This window comes from Leptonychotes weddellii, chromosome X, assembly GCF_054177405.1.
Source record: "Leptonychotes weddellii isolate Sample4059 chromosome X, ASM5417740v2, whole genome shotgun sequence".
Lineage (NCBI taxonomy): Eukaryota > Metazoa > Chordata > Mammalia > Carnivora > Phocidae > Leptonychotes > Leptonychotes weddellii.
The window spans coordinates 25,635,845-25,650,467 of NC_138385.1; the positions used below are offsets into that span (position 1 = coordinate 25,635,845).

The following is a 14,623-nucleotide window of genomic DNA, read 5'->3' on the forward strand; positions in this document are numbered from 1 at the left end:
GCACTGCTGAAGTTTTCTCTGCAACCCATGGTGATCCTCCTTGACCAGAGGGGGTAAGGAAAGACAGGGGCCCCCTCTCATATTGGGTGATCTCACTGTATAATCCTCCGAAGCATGGATTAACTTTGGGCAAATTCCTTCACTTCTCTGACCTTCTGTTTCCTCATAAGATACCAATAATAACAGAAATGGTTCTTGATACTAATTATTAATTAACATTCATTAATAACAGTCCCTGACCACATTCGAGAGCAGAAACGTGGAGGTGAAGTGGCAGGAAAGGGACCCACCCCGAACACGGTGCCATCCTAGCAGTCCCTGGCAGAAATGTCTCCTCAGGTGCCCGGGTCCTGCCGGTCCCCACCTGCCCTGGGCTCGGCTCCTCAAGGAGGAGCTCCCCAGGGGGCCTCTCCTCAGACTCCCTGTGCTTCCCTGCCAGCTACACGAGAAGTTTGACCGTCTGAAGAAACTACACCAGGATGAGAAGAAGAAGCTGGAGGATAAGAAGAAATCCCTGGACGATGAAGTGAACGCCTTCAAACAGAGAAAGACGGCAGCTGAGCTGCTCCAGTCCCAGGGCTCCCAAGCTGGAGGCTCACAGACCCTGAAAAGGGACAAAGAGAAGAAAAAGTAAGTGGTAGGCGGCTCTGGGTTGTGGCTTCTTTCTCGTCCCCTCAGCACAGGGCCCGGAGACTAGTGGGGCTGGGGGCCAGAGGTGAGCTGTGGGCTGACAGGTGCGTTTTGTGTTTGGGTCCCTATAACTGGTCTCTGTGTCCCCTGAGTTTGGGGAACTGAGAGTGGTGCGGGGGGCTGTGGTCCCGGGAGCCCGGCCCCTCCGCTCGGCTGCTTGGGAAAGACTTGCAAGCTCCAGGTAGGAAGAGAGGGAGAGGCAGAAGAGAGGCAAACGGAACGTGGGAGGGGAGAAAGAAAGGAGGAAACCATGAGATCTGCGGAGGTGTAAGAAAGAGGTGAAGGAGGGGCGCCTGGGTGGCTCAGTCGGTTGGGCGTCTGCCTTCGGCTCAGGTCGTGGTCCCGGGGTCCTGGGATCGAGTCCCGCATCGGGCTCCCTGCTCAGCCAGGGGCCTGCTTCTCCCTCTCCCACTCCCCCTGCTTGTGTTCCCTCTCTCGCTGTCTCTCTCTGTCAAATAAATAAATAAAATCTTAAAAAAAAAAAAAAAAGAAAGAGGTGAAGGAGAAGGACAGCTAGAGGGTAGAGGGGAGAGTGTGCCCTAGCAGAAGCCTCTGGGCACCCTCTTTCTCCCCCGAGAAGTTGGCGCTGATCTGGCTTACAGGCCTGCTTGTTCATCCTTGTGTCTGAGGTGTTCCCCTCCCCATGCCCGTAGCTCCCCAACCCCATTCGCACTTAGCTGCAGCCAGCAGTTTAACTGCTTTTACTGAAGGCTGCAGCCCAGTCCGGGTCTCCCACTCTGTGCCATCCCTCCCTCTTGGCCGCTTCGTTGTTCCTGGCCCAGGATGCCGAGAACTTGGTGGGGAGCCCCCAGATGCTAGTAGACTCCACGCGCCCCATGCTCAAGCAGAGTCTGTCCATCTCCCCTGGTAAGGTTATGGGCTCTTGCTTACGTGCGGACCTGCGGACCCATAACCTTGAACCGACTCCAGGCTTTGCCGGCCCGAGCTCCCCGTTCCTCATCCCGGAGTCAGAGGAGAGGAGAGGATGTCCAGTGGGACCTATCCCTGTGCTCCTATTGCTTGTGCAGTGTGACACAGGGAACCCTCACAGGGAGTGCTGGGCCATGTCCTTACCAAAGGGGCCCGAGGATCCGAAAGGTGTCCACGGTCTTTGCCTTCGGTTCTTAGCGACTTGCTCCTGACTCAACTATAGGCTCTCTGCCAGAAGGAGGGAGCCTCTTCCTTTCCTCCGTGCCTGGCTGATCACTTAGGAATAAGACCGTGACTTCGGTACAACAGTAAAATAGTTACTATTTGAAAGCACTCGATTTCGCCATCCAGCTATTCAAAAGTGTAATTTGAACATTTTCACCCATGAGCCCAGAGATTTTTGTTACTGAGTCACCACACTCTGTGTCAGATTCACTGACTAATGAACTTATTTTGGTGTTACCTGATGGATAAAGGTTAACCAGCCAGAAAAAAAGGCCTCTTTGGACACACCCTATATTAACTGATCTGGCATCGTGTGTGAGTCACACCAGCAGGAATGGGTTCCTGCTTTTAAGATCAGAAAGAACTAAATTTGTTTTCTAGCTCTAACCTGCTGCCTCCCTGGCCTGGGGTATTTGTTAACTCCATCCCTGGGGCAGCCTCGCAGCCTGCTTGCAGGAATTAGGAGATTCCTTTGTGGGTTTTTTTTTTTTAACTTTTTTTTAAAAAGATTTTATTTATTTATTTGACAGAGAGAGACACAGCGAGAGAGGGAACACAAGCAGGGGGAGTGGGAGAGGGAGAAGCAGGCTTCCCGTTGAACAGGGAGCCCGATGCGGGGCTCGATCCCAGGACCCCGGATTCATGACCTGAGCCGAAGGCAGACGCTTAACGACTGAGCCACCCAGGCGCCCCAGGAGATTCCTTTGTTTGGACCCCACTGACACTAAACTATAAATATCCCCTGTTCGGATGTTCAGTGGAAGTTCCTCCCAGACCAGGCTCTCTCTGCTAGTGGTCTCACATGGACTGATCACCCGCCCCCCCCGGCCCCGCTCCAGGCAGAAGACCCTATGTAGGGAGACATGTCTCTGCAGAGGTTAAGAAAGAGTACCGGTGTTTCAGGGGTCCCTAGCAGCCCGCCCTCCCTCTCCCCCGCCCCCACTCTTCCTCACTTCCTTTGATCGCTTTACCCCTCATCGTTTGTGTCAACTCGTAATGTTGGATTTCTCCTCAAGCTCACTCCACCTTCATCAGCTCTTACTGTTTTACAGTTAACTCTGCTGTTTGCTGCATGCTGCATGAGACCCAGGTCCTGGTAAGCTTTATTAACTCGAAATAGAACTGGCGGTGGCTTCTAGAACACATCTCCCCAAATCCTGCTCCCCGCCCAACACACCCAGTCACGAAAGAAGCTGCTTCACTGTCCTAGCTCTTGCGACCGACAGTATTAAGAAGCAGTTGTTGCAGTCTCCCGTGTACATGCGGAATGTTTGCCTGTGTGGTGACAAGTGGAGTGTTTTCGGACTTGCCGCCGGAACAGCTGAGTAGCATAGGTGGATCCTGTGATCAGTCGCTGAGGTGTCACTTTGGCCGTTCTTTTTTTCTCAAAAGTGCCCTAATCGTTGCTCTCAAAATTAACTAACGGGTAATGATGAGGGAAATCACTGGGCTCGCTAGTCTGTCCTGTAATGTCACAGTTGGCGTTGACCCCCAGGTTCGGGAATGTTCCAAGTCAACGGAAACTTGCTTCTCTATTTCCCTCTGGTGGCTGTTTTTTATCTGAGGGGTTCAGGTTCTCAAATTTCCTTTGGCTGTGTGCCCCCCCTGAAAAAAAACTACAATAAAAGTAGAAGAAAATGAAGAGATTTCAAATAGGATAGAGATTTCCTTACATTTCATTCTACAAAGACCAGCTTCATGAACACCTTTGGTAAGAAAGGAAGCAGGTAACCTTCGGTAGCATGGATTCCTGAGGGCTGTTACGTCTGCGGAGTGAATAATGCAGTCCTTCGCATCATGTAGTTTATAGGTTGATTATAGCAATGATTAAGCCCCTTGTATCTATTTTTCTAGACTCAGTGAGTAGGGAGGGAACATAAGTATGTTTCACATAATTAAGCTTATTGCTATTTTTTAAACTTTACCATAGAAACTTCCAAACAGGAGCAAGAGAGAAGAGAGTATAATGCAGCCCCATGTGCCCAACAACCCAGCCCCCAGGCAACTCTCAACATATGGCCAGCGCCATCTCATCTGTTATCCCAAACCTGCTGGATTATTGTAAAGCAAAAGCCGTATCATTTCATCTGTCAATACTGTAGCAGGTATCTCTAAGAGATAATGACTCTTAAAAAACCCGTAAGCACACCACCACTATTACCACACCTACAAAATGAACAATTCGTTAACACCACACCTCTCGTCAGTGTTCCGAATACCCCGGGTGTCTCATAAATGCCTTTTACACTTGCTTCGTTTGGATCAGGGAACATACAGTATTGAGAAGGCTTCTCCCCACTCCCCACTCCCCACTCCCCACTGTAGTTTATGATTTAAATGGAGAGCCTGCTGATAGTCGCCAAACGATTGCTGCAGCTGTTGTTCTGGGGACTTCGGGCAGCCGGCAAAACAGCCTCCTTTCCAGCAAATCTCCGAGAGGAAGTCCACAGAGGCTTCTGAAACGTAAGGCCCCTGAAATTGGGCCAAAGGAAACAACCCTAAAAGAACAATGCCATGATTGATTGTCTCGCTTAAAGGCAAGTCTTGGAGCCCCTGTTAGTTGACAGGAATTAAACTGCAGATCTCTCTTTGGGAAGACCTTGTACTCCTAGAGTGTCTGTCCACCACCGTGGCTCTCGTGCCTCTAGCAGAGTGTCCCACGCCTTTAGGGGCTCCGTTCATGTGTTCCCCCGTTTTCAGTGAGGACCGCAGGAAAGATGAATCCTGGTGGGTTCGATTTCAGTTGACTCCGGTTAGTGCACATGGCCTGACACAATCTGGTTCAGGTTTCCCCGAGTAAATCATTGTTAGTAGCCATTACGAAAATGATTTCTGGCAAAACTATAATTAAAGCCATGCTGTACAAGTGAGAGGCAATTGGCAACCAGCGGGAACAGCCCACCCCAAGCCCGAGAAGATTGGCTTTTCTTGGCAGGCTTCTCCCGAGCCGGACCGCAAGAGCGGTTCCACGCCAAATAAGGGAGGGAGGCCTTGGCTCCAGGGGATCTGAAAGCCACAAAGGCAGCCTGTCCCCTCCCCAAAGTGACTGGCCCCTCGGCCCGTGGGGGGCATGTGTGTGTGTGCGCACAGTATGCGGACAGGATACACGTATCAAAATATGTCCGCCTTCCCACGCAGCCCAGAACATAGGCCGTCGCCACGTTGTTTAGGTCTATCTTCCCGGGGCAAGTAGACAAAGACTAGAATAAGAGGTGAGCGTTCGTGTGGCATTTTAATACTTTTCAATATTTTTAATGCCTTTCTCCGGACAACATATTATTTTCACCTTACAACAATCCTGTGAGGTAGAGAAGAAAGGAATAATCTTCAGTTTGCCAGATGAGCGAATGGAGGAGTGGGGGATTTCAGAGACTTACCAAGGCTCACACAGTCAGTTAGTGGCAGAGCGGGAACAGGAGTGCAGAACTCCTAATTCCTGATGTAAATGGCTATGAGAGAGAGAGAGAGAGAGAGAGAGGAGGTGCGTGTGTGAAGAGCTGTGTGGATGTATTCGCTCTGAGGAAGGGACTGTACAAACATAACTCCCGTATGCATGTGCTTGTAACAGCCCTCCCAGATGTCTAATACTAGCCTTGATTTAATGAGATAAATGTATGCCCATAATAGATTGCCGTAGTTCAGGTTTTCAGGTAACCGTGGTCTGGACCCTATTGCAGACCCCTCAACCATCTCCAGATACTTCTGAAACAATCTTGCCCCAGGGTACCAGTTAGCTGACTGGGGCTGCTCAAGTCTACCTGAGGAGAAACCTCCACCTCCTCTGCTTTCCCTATGGGACAAGGCAATCCATGGCCGAGAGCCTGGCGCTCTACCCAGTGGCCTGAGGCCCCCTGGAGATTTGCTGACCGGACTCCCGTACGGTGTCTGGGTGGCAGGGGTGGCGTTAGGACCTAGTAGTTAGAAAGAGAGAAAGTATTCTTGTGGCTGTTGGTAATTATTTTGCTTAGCTAATGCCACTCTCCTGCCACTCAGAGGGGTGTGGGGGTGCGTGAGAGAGAAAGCATGTTCCCAGAAGCCAATGCAGTAAGACCTTATTCTAACATAGCTATATTCTCATTTATCCATTAGTCATCACGACAATTTTCTTCTAACCTTTGTTGTTGTTGTTGTTGTTATACATTAATCCATCCATTCATTAACCCAACTTCTCTTTTCATTTTCAGTTTGGGCTTCCTGTAGACACCCTTTTCCTGCGCAACAGAGCTGGGCCTCCCTTTCTCTAATTCCCCCTTAACACGCCTGAGGGGACACACAACCCATGCCCTCCCCTCTCTTCCTGCCAAAGTTTATAGAAGCCTGGGAGTCTGAGGATGGCGTCTGGCCTCTGGTCAAGAAGCCAGCAGTCACGTGGCTCGGAAATGGCGATGCCTCCTGCATCCCAGTCGTTCCCCCCACCCCCACCCCCGCCAGCCACTCTCATCTGCTATTCTCCACCACCAGCTTCCCTGTTCGAATTCTGATTGCTGCTTGTTTCCCTGAAGTATTTGCCTCCACCATGCCTGGGTAAATGCCAGTTAGTCCCAGTTAGTCCCAGTTAGTCCCCATGCACTGGGCTTCCCTGACCACTGCCCCCCCAAGCCCCAACAGCAGCCATGGCCCCTTCTGAGAGGGCTCCAAGAGGAGATCCTCTGGTGCCTTTTTCTTCTGGCCTCTCAGCCCAGCCCTTTCCTGTTTTGAGTTGCTCCAAGTAAGTGCACTCAAGTTGTGTTAAAAATCCAGAATGAGTTTATTGACACCAAGCCCTTTCCAGAAAACATGACTGCTGAAGAAAATAGCATAAATTTCTGCTCTCTATAATTCTGGGTACCCCACAAATGCAGAAGGGAGAATAAACCTGAATGTTATTACCAGCCTAGTGTCTTCAATGATAGACTTCTGGAATTCTTCTGAGGTGTCTCAGTATCTCTGTAATCTCCCTTAGGGCTCCACACCATCCCACTCAGGCAGGCCCAGTCGCAGGTTCATGCTGGAAACTGCCAAACTGCGTGGTCAAAGAAACAATGTTTTCAGCTTTGCTCTGATGAGTCTTCCAGTCCGTTTATTTGGTGCAGGGGATGAGTTTTAATCTGTATTTCGCATGTGTCCCCCCATAAGAAGAGGTGAGACCATCAGCTGGGGAGGAGAGAAGAGGTGTTGTGTCTTGGAAGGCCCCTGACTTTATCTCCAGTCTAACGATGTGATATTTAAAACATATTCCAGCCCCAATTTTTATAACGGGCCCATCTGATAGTGGCTTTGGGAACCCCTTTGAAGTAGAGAGCCCTCCACTGTCAGGGCCATCAGGTACAGCGGCCTTTGGTGTTCGGCCAGCAAGAGAGAGAGAGAGAGAGAGAGAGAGCTGAAGGTCACGTGGCAATGATCTGTGGCTAACGCGCCGTTTCTCTGCCCTTCCTTTGCAGTAATCCATGGCTGTGTACTGAATAGTATCCCCCGCTACAGCTGGACTGGACTCCATTTAGCCTTTTAAGCCAAGGTTCCTATTTTAACTGACAGCTTTCCTTTGTTGGGGGGGGGCGCCAGGCAGCAGCCCCCACCCCCGCCCCTGCCATGTACTTCCACTTTGAGTCCCATCTCTTCTTCTGAGTTCTGCCTCCAGAGTCCCCTGGCACCGATCATGACCTTCTTCTTCTTTACTTTTTGTTTTGTTTTGTTTTGTTTTTTTTCTTGATCACCTATTTTTTCCCCCAAAACACACAGTTAAACCAGGCTATGCCAAATTTTCAGGGCTTTTTGAGGTGTTGAGAATGGGGAGGGGCTTTCCTCTCTTCCCTACGAGATCATAAATAATAGGAAGCGAAAAGTAGAAGAAACAAGCGAACCTACGCACACACTTTCTATGTTCTTGTCGGCAGAGCGAGAGCGCAGTTTTGATGTGTGCTGTTGGGTGAGTCACTGGTTAGTGACCAGAGGCAGGTATGGAGTATACACTAGTTTCTTGAGAAAAATCCAAGTCTCATAGGGGAGCGTTTTAGGAGACCCCATGCTTGGAGGTTCAAAACAAAACAAACAAAAACTGGACACTCCGCCAGGAGCTCAGAGAGATCCTAAATTAGGGCTGTCGAGTCTCCTTGGGAAAGGCATCTCATCTGCAGCTGTGATGTCTCGGTGTCCAGTTTTATGGCTCTTTCCCAAGAATCTCAGACTGAAACAACCAGCCGGTCACCATTTCCCCGGGGGTTATCATTTGCCTCACAAATGGGGGGGGCTCTCATTTGCATTTGTTTATACATTAACTACTTGAGGCCTGAGGAGCTCTGAAAACTTCAAAAGTAGTAGACCTCCAGCCAGCCCTGGGGAGAACTTCCAGGACTAGGCAGGAATGTCGGGGCCAGGGAGAAATTTTGGTCCGTCTAACAGATAGGACCCAAAGGAAATGGAGACCCGGAGAAGTCGAGGGACTGGCCCCGATGTCCCAGGCGAAATTCCGTGTCTCCTGACCCCGGCTCCCTGTCACAAATGGATTCATCCTGCTCCTCTATGTTGCTGGAGACCAAGGTCTTTTGATGTCCAGAGAAAACGAACAGTTAGCATTATTACAGGGCCTTTGAGGGTTCCCCCTGCCCCCATAGAAAACTACCTGAGGATGGAGTGGGTAGGGCCGGGCAAAGCAGAGGACTCCAGGCCAGCTCCTGAGCTGAGTGTTTCTGCTGACAGTGCCCGTCGGCTGGTCAGCTTTCCTGGAAGTCTGGACTGGGGCCCAGGCACACGAGTGTTGAACAGGTGCCTTACAAGATCCTTGTAATCAAGGAAGTTTGGTAAACAAAAAAAGAATCTAACCTGCGAGGGAACAGAAGGCCTTTAGAAAGTTAGCTAAAAGGATTAAAATAGTTCTTTTACTGGATAGCTTTTCTCACGGTAGACAGAAAGATTTTTTTTTTTCCCCTTCAGTGAAGAGGCTTTGTAATTAATACAATTGTTACTATTTTTTTTAAATACCCTAAGTACTTTGTTACCTTCTGGTGAAACAAATCCAGTCATTAGAAATGGTCTGCGCTTTTATTTTCCCAGACTGGAATGGAATGGCTTTCTTGAAAAATCCCCACATGTGATCACACACACACACACACACACACCCCATTTCTCTTAAGCCAAGAAGTTTGCTTTTCCTCGCTGCGGTGCAGATCACTTTTGGTTTGGGTTTGGGTTTTAATCATTTGGCATTCACATGTGGTTGGGTTTTTTTTTGTTTTTGTTTTTTTATTAAAACAAGAAGCTTCAAACCGGTGTGTGGTGTTCTTCAAATCTTCTCAGCAGATTTCCCGGTGGTTGCGGTCTCTCGGTGACCCCCTTTCTAACCTGTCTTCTCCAAGTATAATCTGTGCTGCCTCCCGCTGCCCACTCCCCTTGCCTTGTCTTACTTTGAATGTCCTTTTTCTTTGGCTAATTCCATGTTTTCTCTTTCTCTCTCCCTCTCCAGCTTTTTTTAATCTTGTCTTCAGCAGCTGCACTAAGTCTAAAGGAGAAGACTGCCATTATATTGTCTCAAACCAGAAACCAACCAATCCCCTTCTCCCCTCAAACTGTGCGCATAACACACACCACACGCTCCACACGTGTTCACGTGTCCCTGTGTCCAGGCAAGAAGCTCTCTCCTGGCTTACATGGTATTCTAAATGGAAATGTCCTGTCCTAACCTAACCAAGGCAGGAAAAGAACCTGGAGAATGGACCAAATGTAACCACAGAGAGACAACTGCAGGATGACTCACCCAAGTGTAAGTGACTGGGGCAGGAGACCTCAGCCGTGGGTGTGGAAGTGCTGTTTGCAAGTTTCCCGGTTTTCCTTTTTAAACACCAATTCTCCGGTCCAGTGGGTTGACTGTCGATGGCCACTATTAAACATTTCTGAATATGGAAGAGAAAGTCAAGGGACAGTTCTCTCTTCAGCATTCACAGGCCTTCTGCAGAACCCTCCTCCCCTCCTCCCCAGCAAGGGGGAAAATGGATCCACTCACACTCAGGTGGAGAAGGGAGAGACAGGAGGGGGTTTAAGCTTAGGAAGAGCAAAATTACTCCATTCAACCCTCCAGGGCCAGTTGGGGTTTTGAGAGAGGTTTTTGCTCAACCTGGGATCTGCGAGGAGAGCTTTCGTGTTGATAAATCTGCCTTGAATTCATTGGCTTAACTCACATCAAAATACCATGTGAGCGTGCTCATTCCTGTATATCCCTACATTGCCATTCCACTGTCTGGCGTCTCCAGAGAGAGCCTCTTTGCATGTTTTCCAGAATCTCTGTGTGTTTTTCCTTTCTTCTCCTTTGTTCTTTTTGCTCAAAAGTGTGACCAGTCACCACCCCTCTGGGGTTTTCATTCGCCAGGAGAAACATCCCAAAACCAGCACTGTTTAGCTCGATACCTTTCTAATGTCCATGTCAATTTTCAATAAAATTCAAAGAAATGCTCAATGGCCGTGTGATCTGATCTTAAATCATTAGATGATGCGTTCCACCACGGTTTGCCCTAGGAGGGGGTAGCTGCCTTCCAAGTGGGTGACTGCTAGCGGCTCCGGGGAGGCAAGCCCATATACAATCTTCATAGGTGGGCTGCTGTGCCCCCCTCTCCCCATTTGGGCCAGCAATTCTTAAGGGTCGGGGTGGGGGTGGGCAGGAAGTCCTCTACTTTTCCTTCATTAGCATGGATTTAACTGATGCATTGAGCTGATTATCATCTAGGATAAAAGGTGGAGGAAGTGGAGTGCCAGATTCTACAGAACAAGATTCTGGTGAGTTTTAATTCCTGAAGGAAAAGAACTCTGCACCGCACGCCTTCTGGAAATTCATGAATATGGCGGTGCTTTATGACTCGAAAAGCATTCTATAGATAGCATGTAGGACTTTATGTCCTGGGTCTACCAGGGAGGGAAGCCTCCTCCTGTTGCCCCCAGCATTAAAGTGGGCAAGAGGGGAGAAGGGTCAACTTTCTACAATTCCGGTTGCGGTCGAGGTAGGGTTTTCTTTCCCCGGTTTCATTTCCCGATTGGCCAGAGGCTGGAGACCCGGAGACCGGAGAAGCGTCCGCATCCTCTCGGTACCGGAGGAAACGACACTGTCCTGCGTTTGCGCAGCTCACACACTAGAGGGCAGCAGAGAGAGAGAGAGAGAGAGAGAGAGAGAGAGAGAGACACGCTCGCTTGTGACGTCACTGAGCAGCAGCGGTGGAAAAATACAGGCGCTGGAGCCCGACACACTTGCCGTCCGTGTGTGCTGTGGGGCAAGTTGGGTTAAAAACTTGTCTGTAAGGGACGCCTGGGTGGCTCAGTCGTTAAGCATCTGCCTTCGGCTCAGGTCATGATCCCAGGGTCCTGGGATCGAGCCCCACGTCTGGCTCCTGGCTCGGCGGGAAGCCTGCTTCTCCCTCTCCCTCTCCCCCTCCCCCTGCTTGTGTTCCCTCTCTCGCTGTGTCTCTCTGTCAAATAAATAAATAAAATCTTTAAAAAAAAAACTTGTCTGTAAAAGGAGAATAGAAGTAATTGCCTTGCAGGGTTATTGTGAAAGCTACGTGAGCTAATGTAAATTAACCACCTGGTTGTTCAATAAACCACACCCCTTATTAAGGATGGAGTTTTCCCTTTACTCGAAGTACCTTAAGCTTCTCTAATCCAGGGTTTCTCAACCCCAGCACTCCTGACATTTGAGGCCAGAGAGTTCTCTGTCGTAGGGGCTGTCCTAGGCTTTGTAGTGTGTTTAGCACCCTCCCTCCCCCCAAGCTGTGCTAACCAAAAATGTCTCCAGACATTGCCAAATGCCTCCTGGAGGGCAAAATCGTCCCATATTGACAACCATTGTTGTAGGCCAGGGGTCAGCAAACGTTTTCTCTAAAGGACCAGATGGTAAGTTATTTTAGGCTTCGCAGGCAATGGGGCCTCTGCAACTGTTCACTCTAGCACAGAAGCAGCCAATAGATCCTATGTGAAAGGATGAGCGTGGCTGTGTGCCAATAAAACTTTATTTATAGATACTGAAATTTGAAATTCACACGTGAATTTCATTTTCCTATGTCCTAAATTATTATTCTTTCGAATTTTTTTCAACCATCAGAAAATGTAAAAAGCGTTCTTAGCATGAGGGCCTTACAAATGCAGGTGGGGGGGTGGTGCCTGGGTGGCTCAGTCGTTAAGCGTCTGCCTTTGGCTCAGGTCATGATCTCTGTTTCTCTCTCTATCAAATAAATAAATAAAATCTTAATCTCAGGAAACAAACTGAGGGTTGCTGGAGTGGTGGGGGGGTGGGAGGGATGGGGTGGCTGGGTGATGGACATTGGGGAGGGTATGTGCTATGGTGAGTGCTGTGAATTGTGTAAGACTGTTGAATCACAGATCTGTACCTCTGAAACAAATAATGCAATACATGTTAAGAAAAAAAAAAGATAGCAGGAAGGGAAAAATGAAGGGGTGAAATCGGAGGGGGAGATGAACCATGAGAGACTACGGACTCTGAGAAACAAACTGAGGGTTCTAGAGGAGAGGGGGGTGGGGGATGGGTTAGCCTGGTGATGGGTATTAAGGAGGGCACGTATTGAATGGAGCACTGGGTGTTATACGCAAACAATAAATCATGGAACACTACATCAAAAAATTAATTAATTGATTAATTAAAAAAGAAAAATAAATAAATAAATAAAATCTAAAAAAAAAAATGCAGACAGGGGAGCAGATTTGGCCTGTGAGCCATAGTTTGCCGACCCCACCTCTAACGCATTTTAGTGCTGGTTGGTGTATCACTGAACCTAAAGGTGTTAGAAGAAACTGACCAGTTAAAAGAAATCAGAAATAGGGGCGAGTGAGTGGCTCAGTCGGTTAAGCGTCTGCCTTCGGCTCAGGTCATGATCCCGGGGTCCTGGGATGGAGTCCCTGCATTGGGCTCCCTGCTCCGTGGGGAGCCTGCTTCTCCCTCTCCTACTCTCCCTGCTTGTGCTCTCTCCCTCTCAAATAAATAAATAAAATCTTAAAAAGAAACAAGAAATCAGAAATGAAGACAAATGGCTGAAGACTTAATGCAAGTTAGTGGGGGAAATTTTGCATACAGTTCTGCTAGAGCATGGACGCAGGGACAGGGGCCTGTTGGGGCAATGAGGGCCTGCTCCTGGGACATTGTTGAGCAGGTGACAATGCCAACTGCTTCTAGGGAGAGAACCGGGCCTCTAAAACCCTCAAAATAGCCTAGCAGCCAGGGCCCCAGCTGGAAGCACTGAGGTTAAGCAGTATCCTCTCCTATCCGAAATGCCCCGACTTGGGGAGATTCATCCCTTTGCTAAAAGCACAGCTTTCTTCCAAAGCCCTTCTTTTAAAATGCGGGTCGCCCTGGAAAGCGTTGTGCATCAGACAGTAGTACCTCACAGTGGTTTTGCCACCAGGTGCTACCTTAACCTGGGTCTCTATCCAGACCCTGTGCTACCTCTTAGCTCCTTTGGCTTGGGCTTTAGAAGGTACCTGCCCTGGGCTCAATACCTATAAAAAAATTATACATCTATCTGTTATGTATAGACTTGGGGCCAAATTCCTTATCTTGGTTTGGGGCTTAAATTACTTGTCCTCAAACCAATAATAAGGATATATTGAAGTCCTCCCTTGGGTTTGGCCCTGTGCCCTATGCTATGGGGGATATTGTTGCATGCGATCTAGGTAGACACTGCTCTTGCGGAACTTACGGACTGCCTGCATCTTATCTACTCAACCCAATGTTCCAGTCCTTCCTACTACCCAGTCTTCATCTCAGCTCACCAGTCTGCACAAGCCTCTCCTGGAATTACACAAGCTATTTGTTGACTTTGTCTGAAATATCCTCTACTGATTTAAATCCTGCTTTCGAGGCTCAGCTCCCACCTTCTCCTTGAAGTCTTTCTTGATCCCATCCACGTATCCTGAGCTCTTCTCCATTTTCAAACTTCTTAGTTGAACTTTTATAATCTTTTCTGCCTCTTGTTTGAGAGACTTCCCTCCTCAAGAGATGTCAAGCTTCCAAAGGGTAAGAACATCATTTATAGCCCTTCAGAGAGCCCTGTAAAGAGCTGGCCACACAACAAAAGGTAATTAAGAGGTATCGAGATTGAGATTCTATAGCAATGTAGGGAGCTATTGCAGTTTTCAAACATTTAATTTTGGAATTAATTTATGAGAATACTATAAAGTATATCCCATATACTCTTGACTCAGATTTACCAGTTGAAAACATTTTGCCCCATTTGCTTTACCATTGTGTGCTCTGTGTATACAGATATAGATCTATAGATAACTATACATATTTTTTCTGAACCATTTGAAGGTAATTTACATGTATCATGGCTCTTCACCCCTAAATATTCCAGTGGGCATTTCCTAATAATAAGGATATTCTCTTACATAACCACAGTTATCAACTTTGGTAAATTTAACATTTTTACAACACCTTTATCTATTGAAAAACATGCTTTATAACATTTTTTTCTTGCCATATAGGATTTGGTCTAGGATCACCCATTGTGTCCTCTTTATTCTCCTTTTATATAGAATCTTTCTTTGTCTTTTTTGACATATATATATTTTAGAGAGGGGGGAAGGGCAGGTGGAGAGGGAGAGAGAGAATCTTTTTTTTTTTTTAAAGATTTTATTTATTTATTTGAGAGAGAGAGAATGAGAGAGAGCACATGAGAGGGGGGAGGGTCAGAGGGAGAAGCAGACTCCCTGCCGAGCAGGGAGCCCGATGTGGGACTCGATCCAGGGACTCCAGGATCATGACCTGAGCCGAAGGCAGTCGCTTAACCAACTGAGCCACCCAGGCGCC

At 48.3% G+C, this 14,623-nt stretch overlaps 1 protein-coding gene and 1 long non-coding RNA gene across 8 annotated transcripts in view; both read left to right on the plus strand.

Moving 5' to 3' along the window:
* Positions 1-10,270, plus strand: part of SEPTIN6 (septin 6) — a 64,127-nt gene extending 53,857 nt beyond the window's left edge. For 4 of the 7 annotated variants that reach the window (XM_031037012.2, XM_081808327.1, XM_081808326.1 and 1 more), the window contains exons 9-10: positions 440-630; positions 7,266-9,086. In XM_031037012.2, the coding sequence (XP_030892872.1) occupies positions 440-630; positions 7,266-7,290 (216 nt within the window). In that variant the 3' untranslated portion in view covers positions 7,291-9,086. Of the gene's footprint in view, positions 1-439; positions 631-2,897; positions 2,942-6,029; positions 6,717-7,265; positions 9,087-9,283 lie in introns of those variants that run through there. The other 3 variants (XM_081808325.1, XM_081808324.1, XM_081808323.1) reach the window with 3 other exon arrangements.
* On the plus strand, positions 637-2,887 carry LOC145717791 (uncharacterized). The gene is made up of 3 exons (XR_014141211.1): positions 637-968; positions 1,187-1,677; positions 1,789-2,887. It is a non-coding gene; the product is annotated as an uncharacterized LOC145717791 (long non-coding RNA).
* Positions 10,271-14,623: the final 4,353 nt, after the last annotated feature.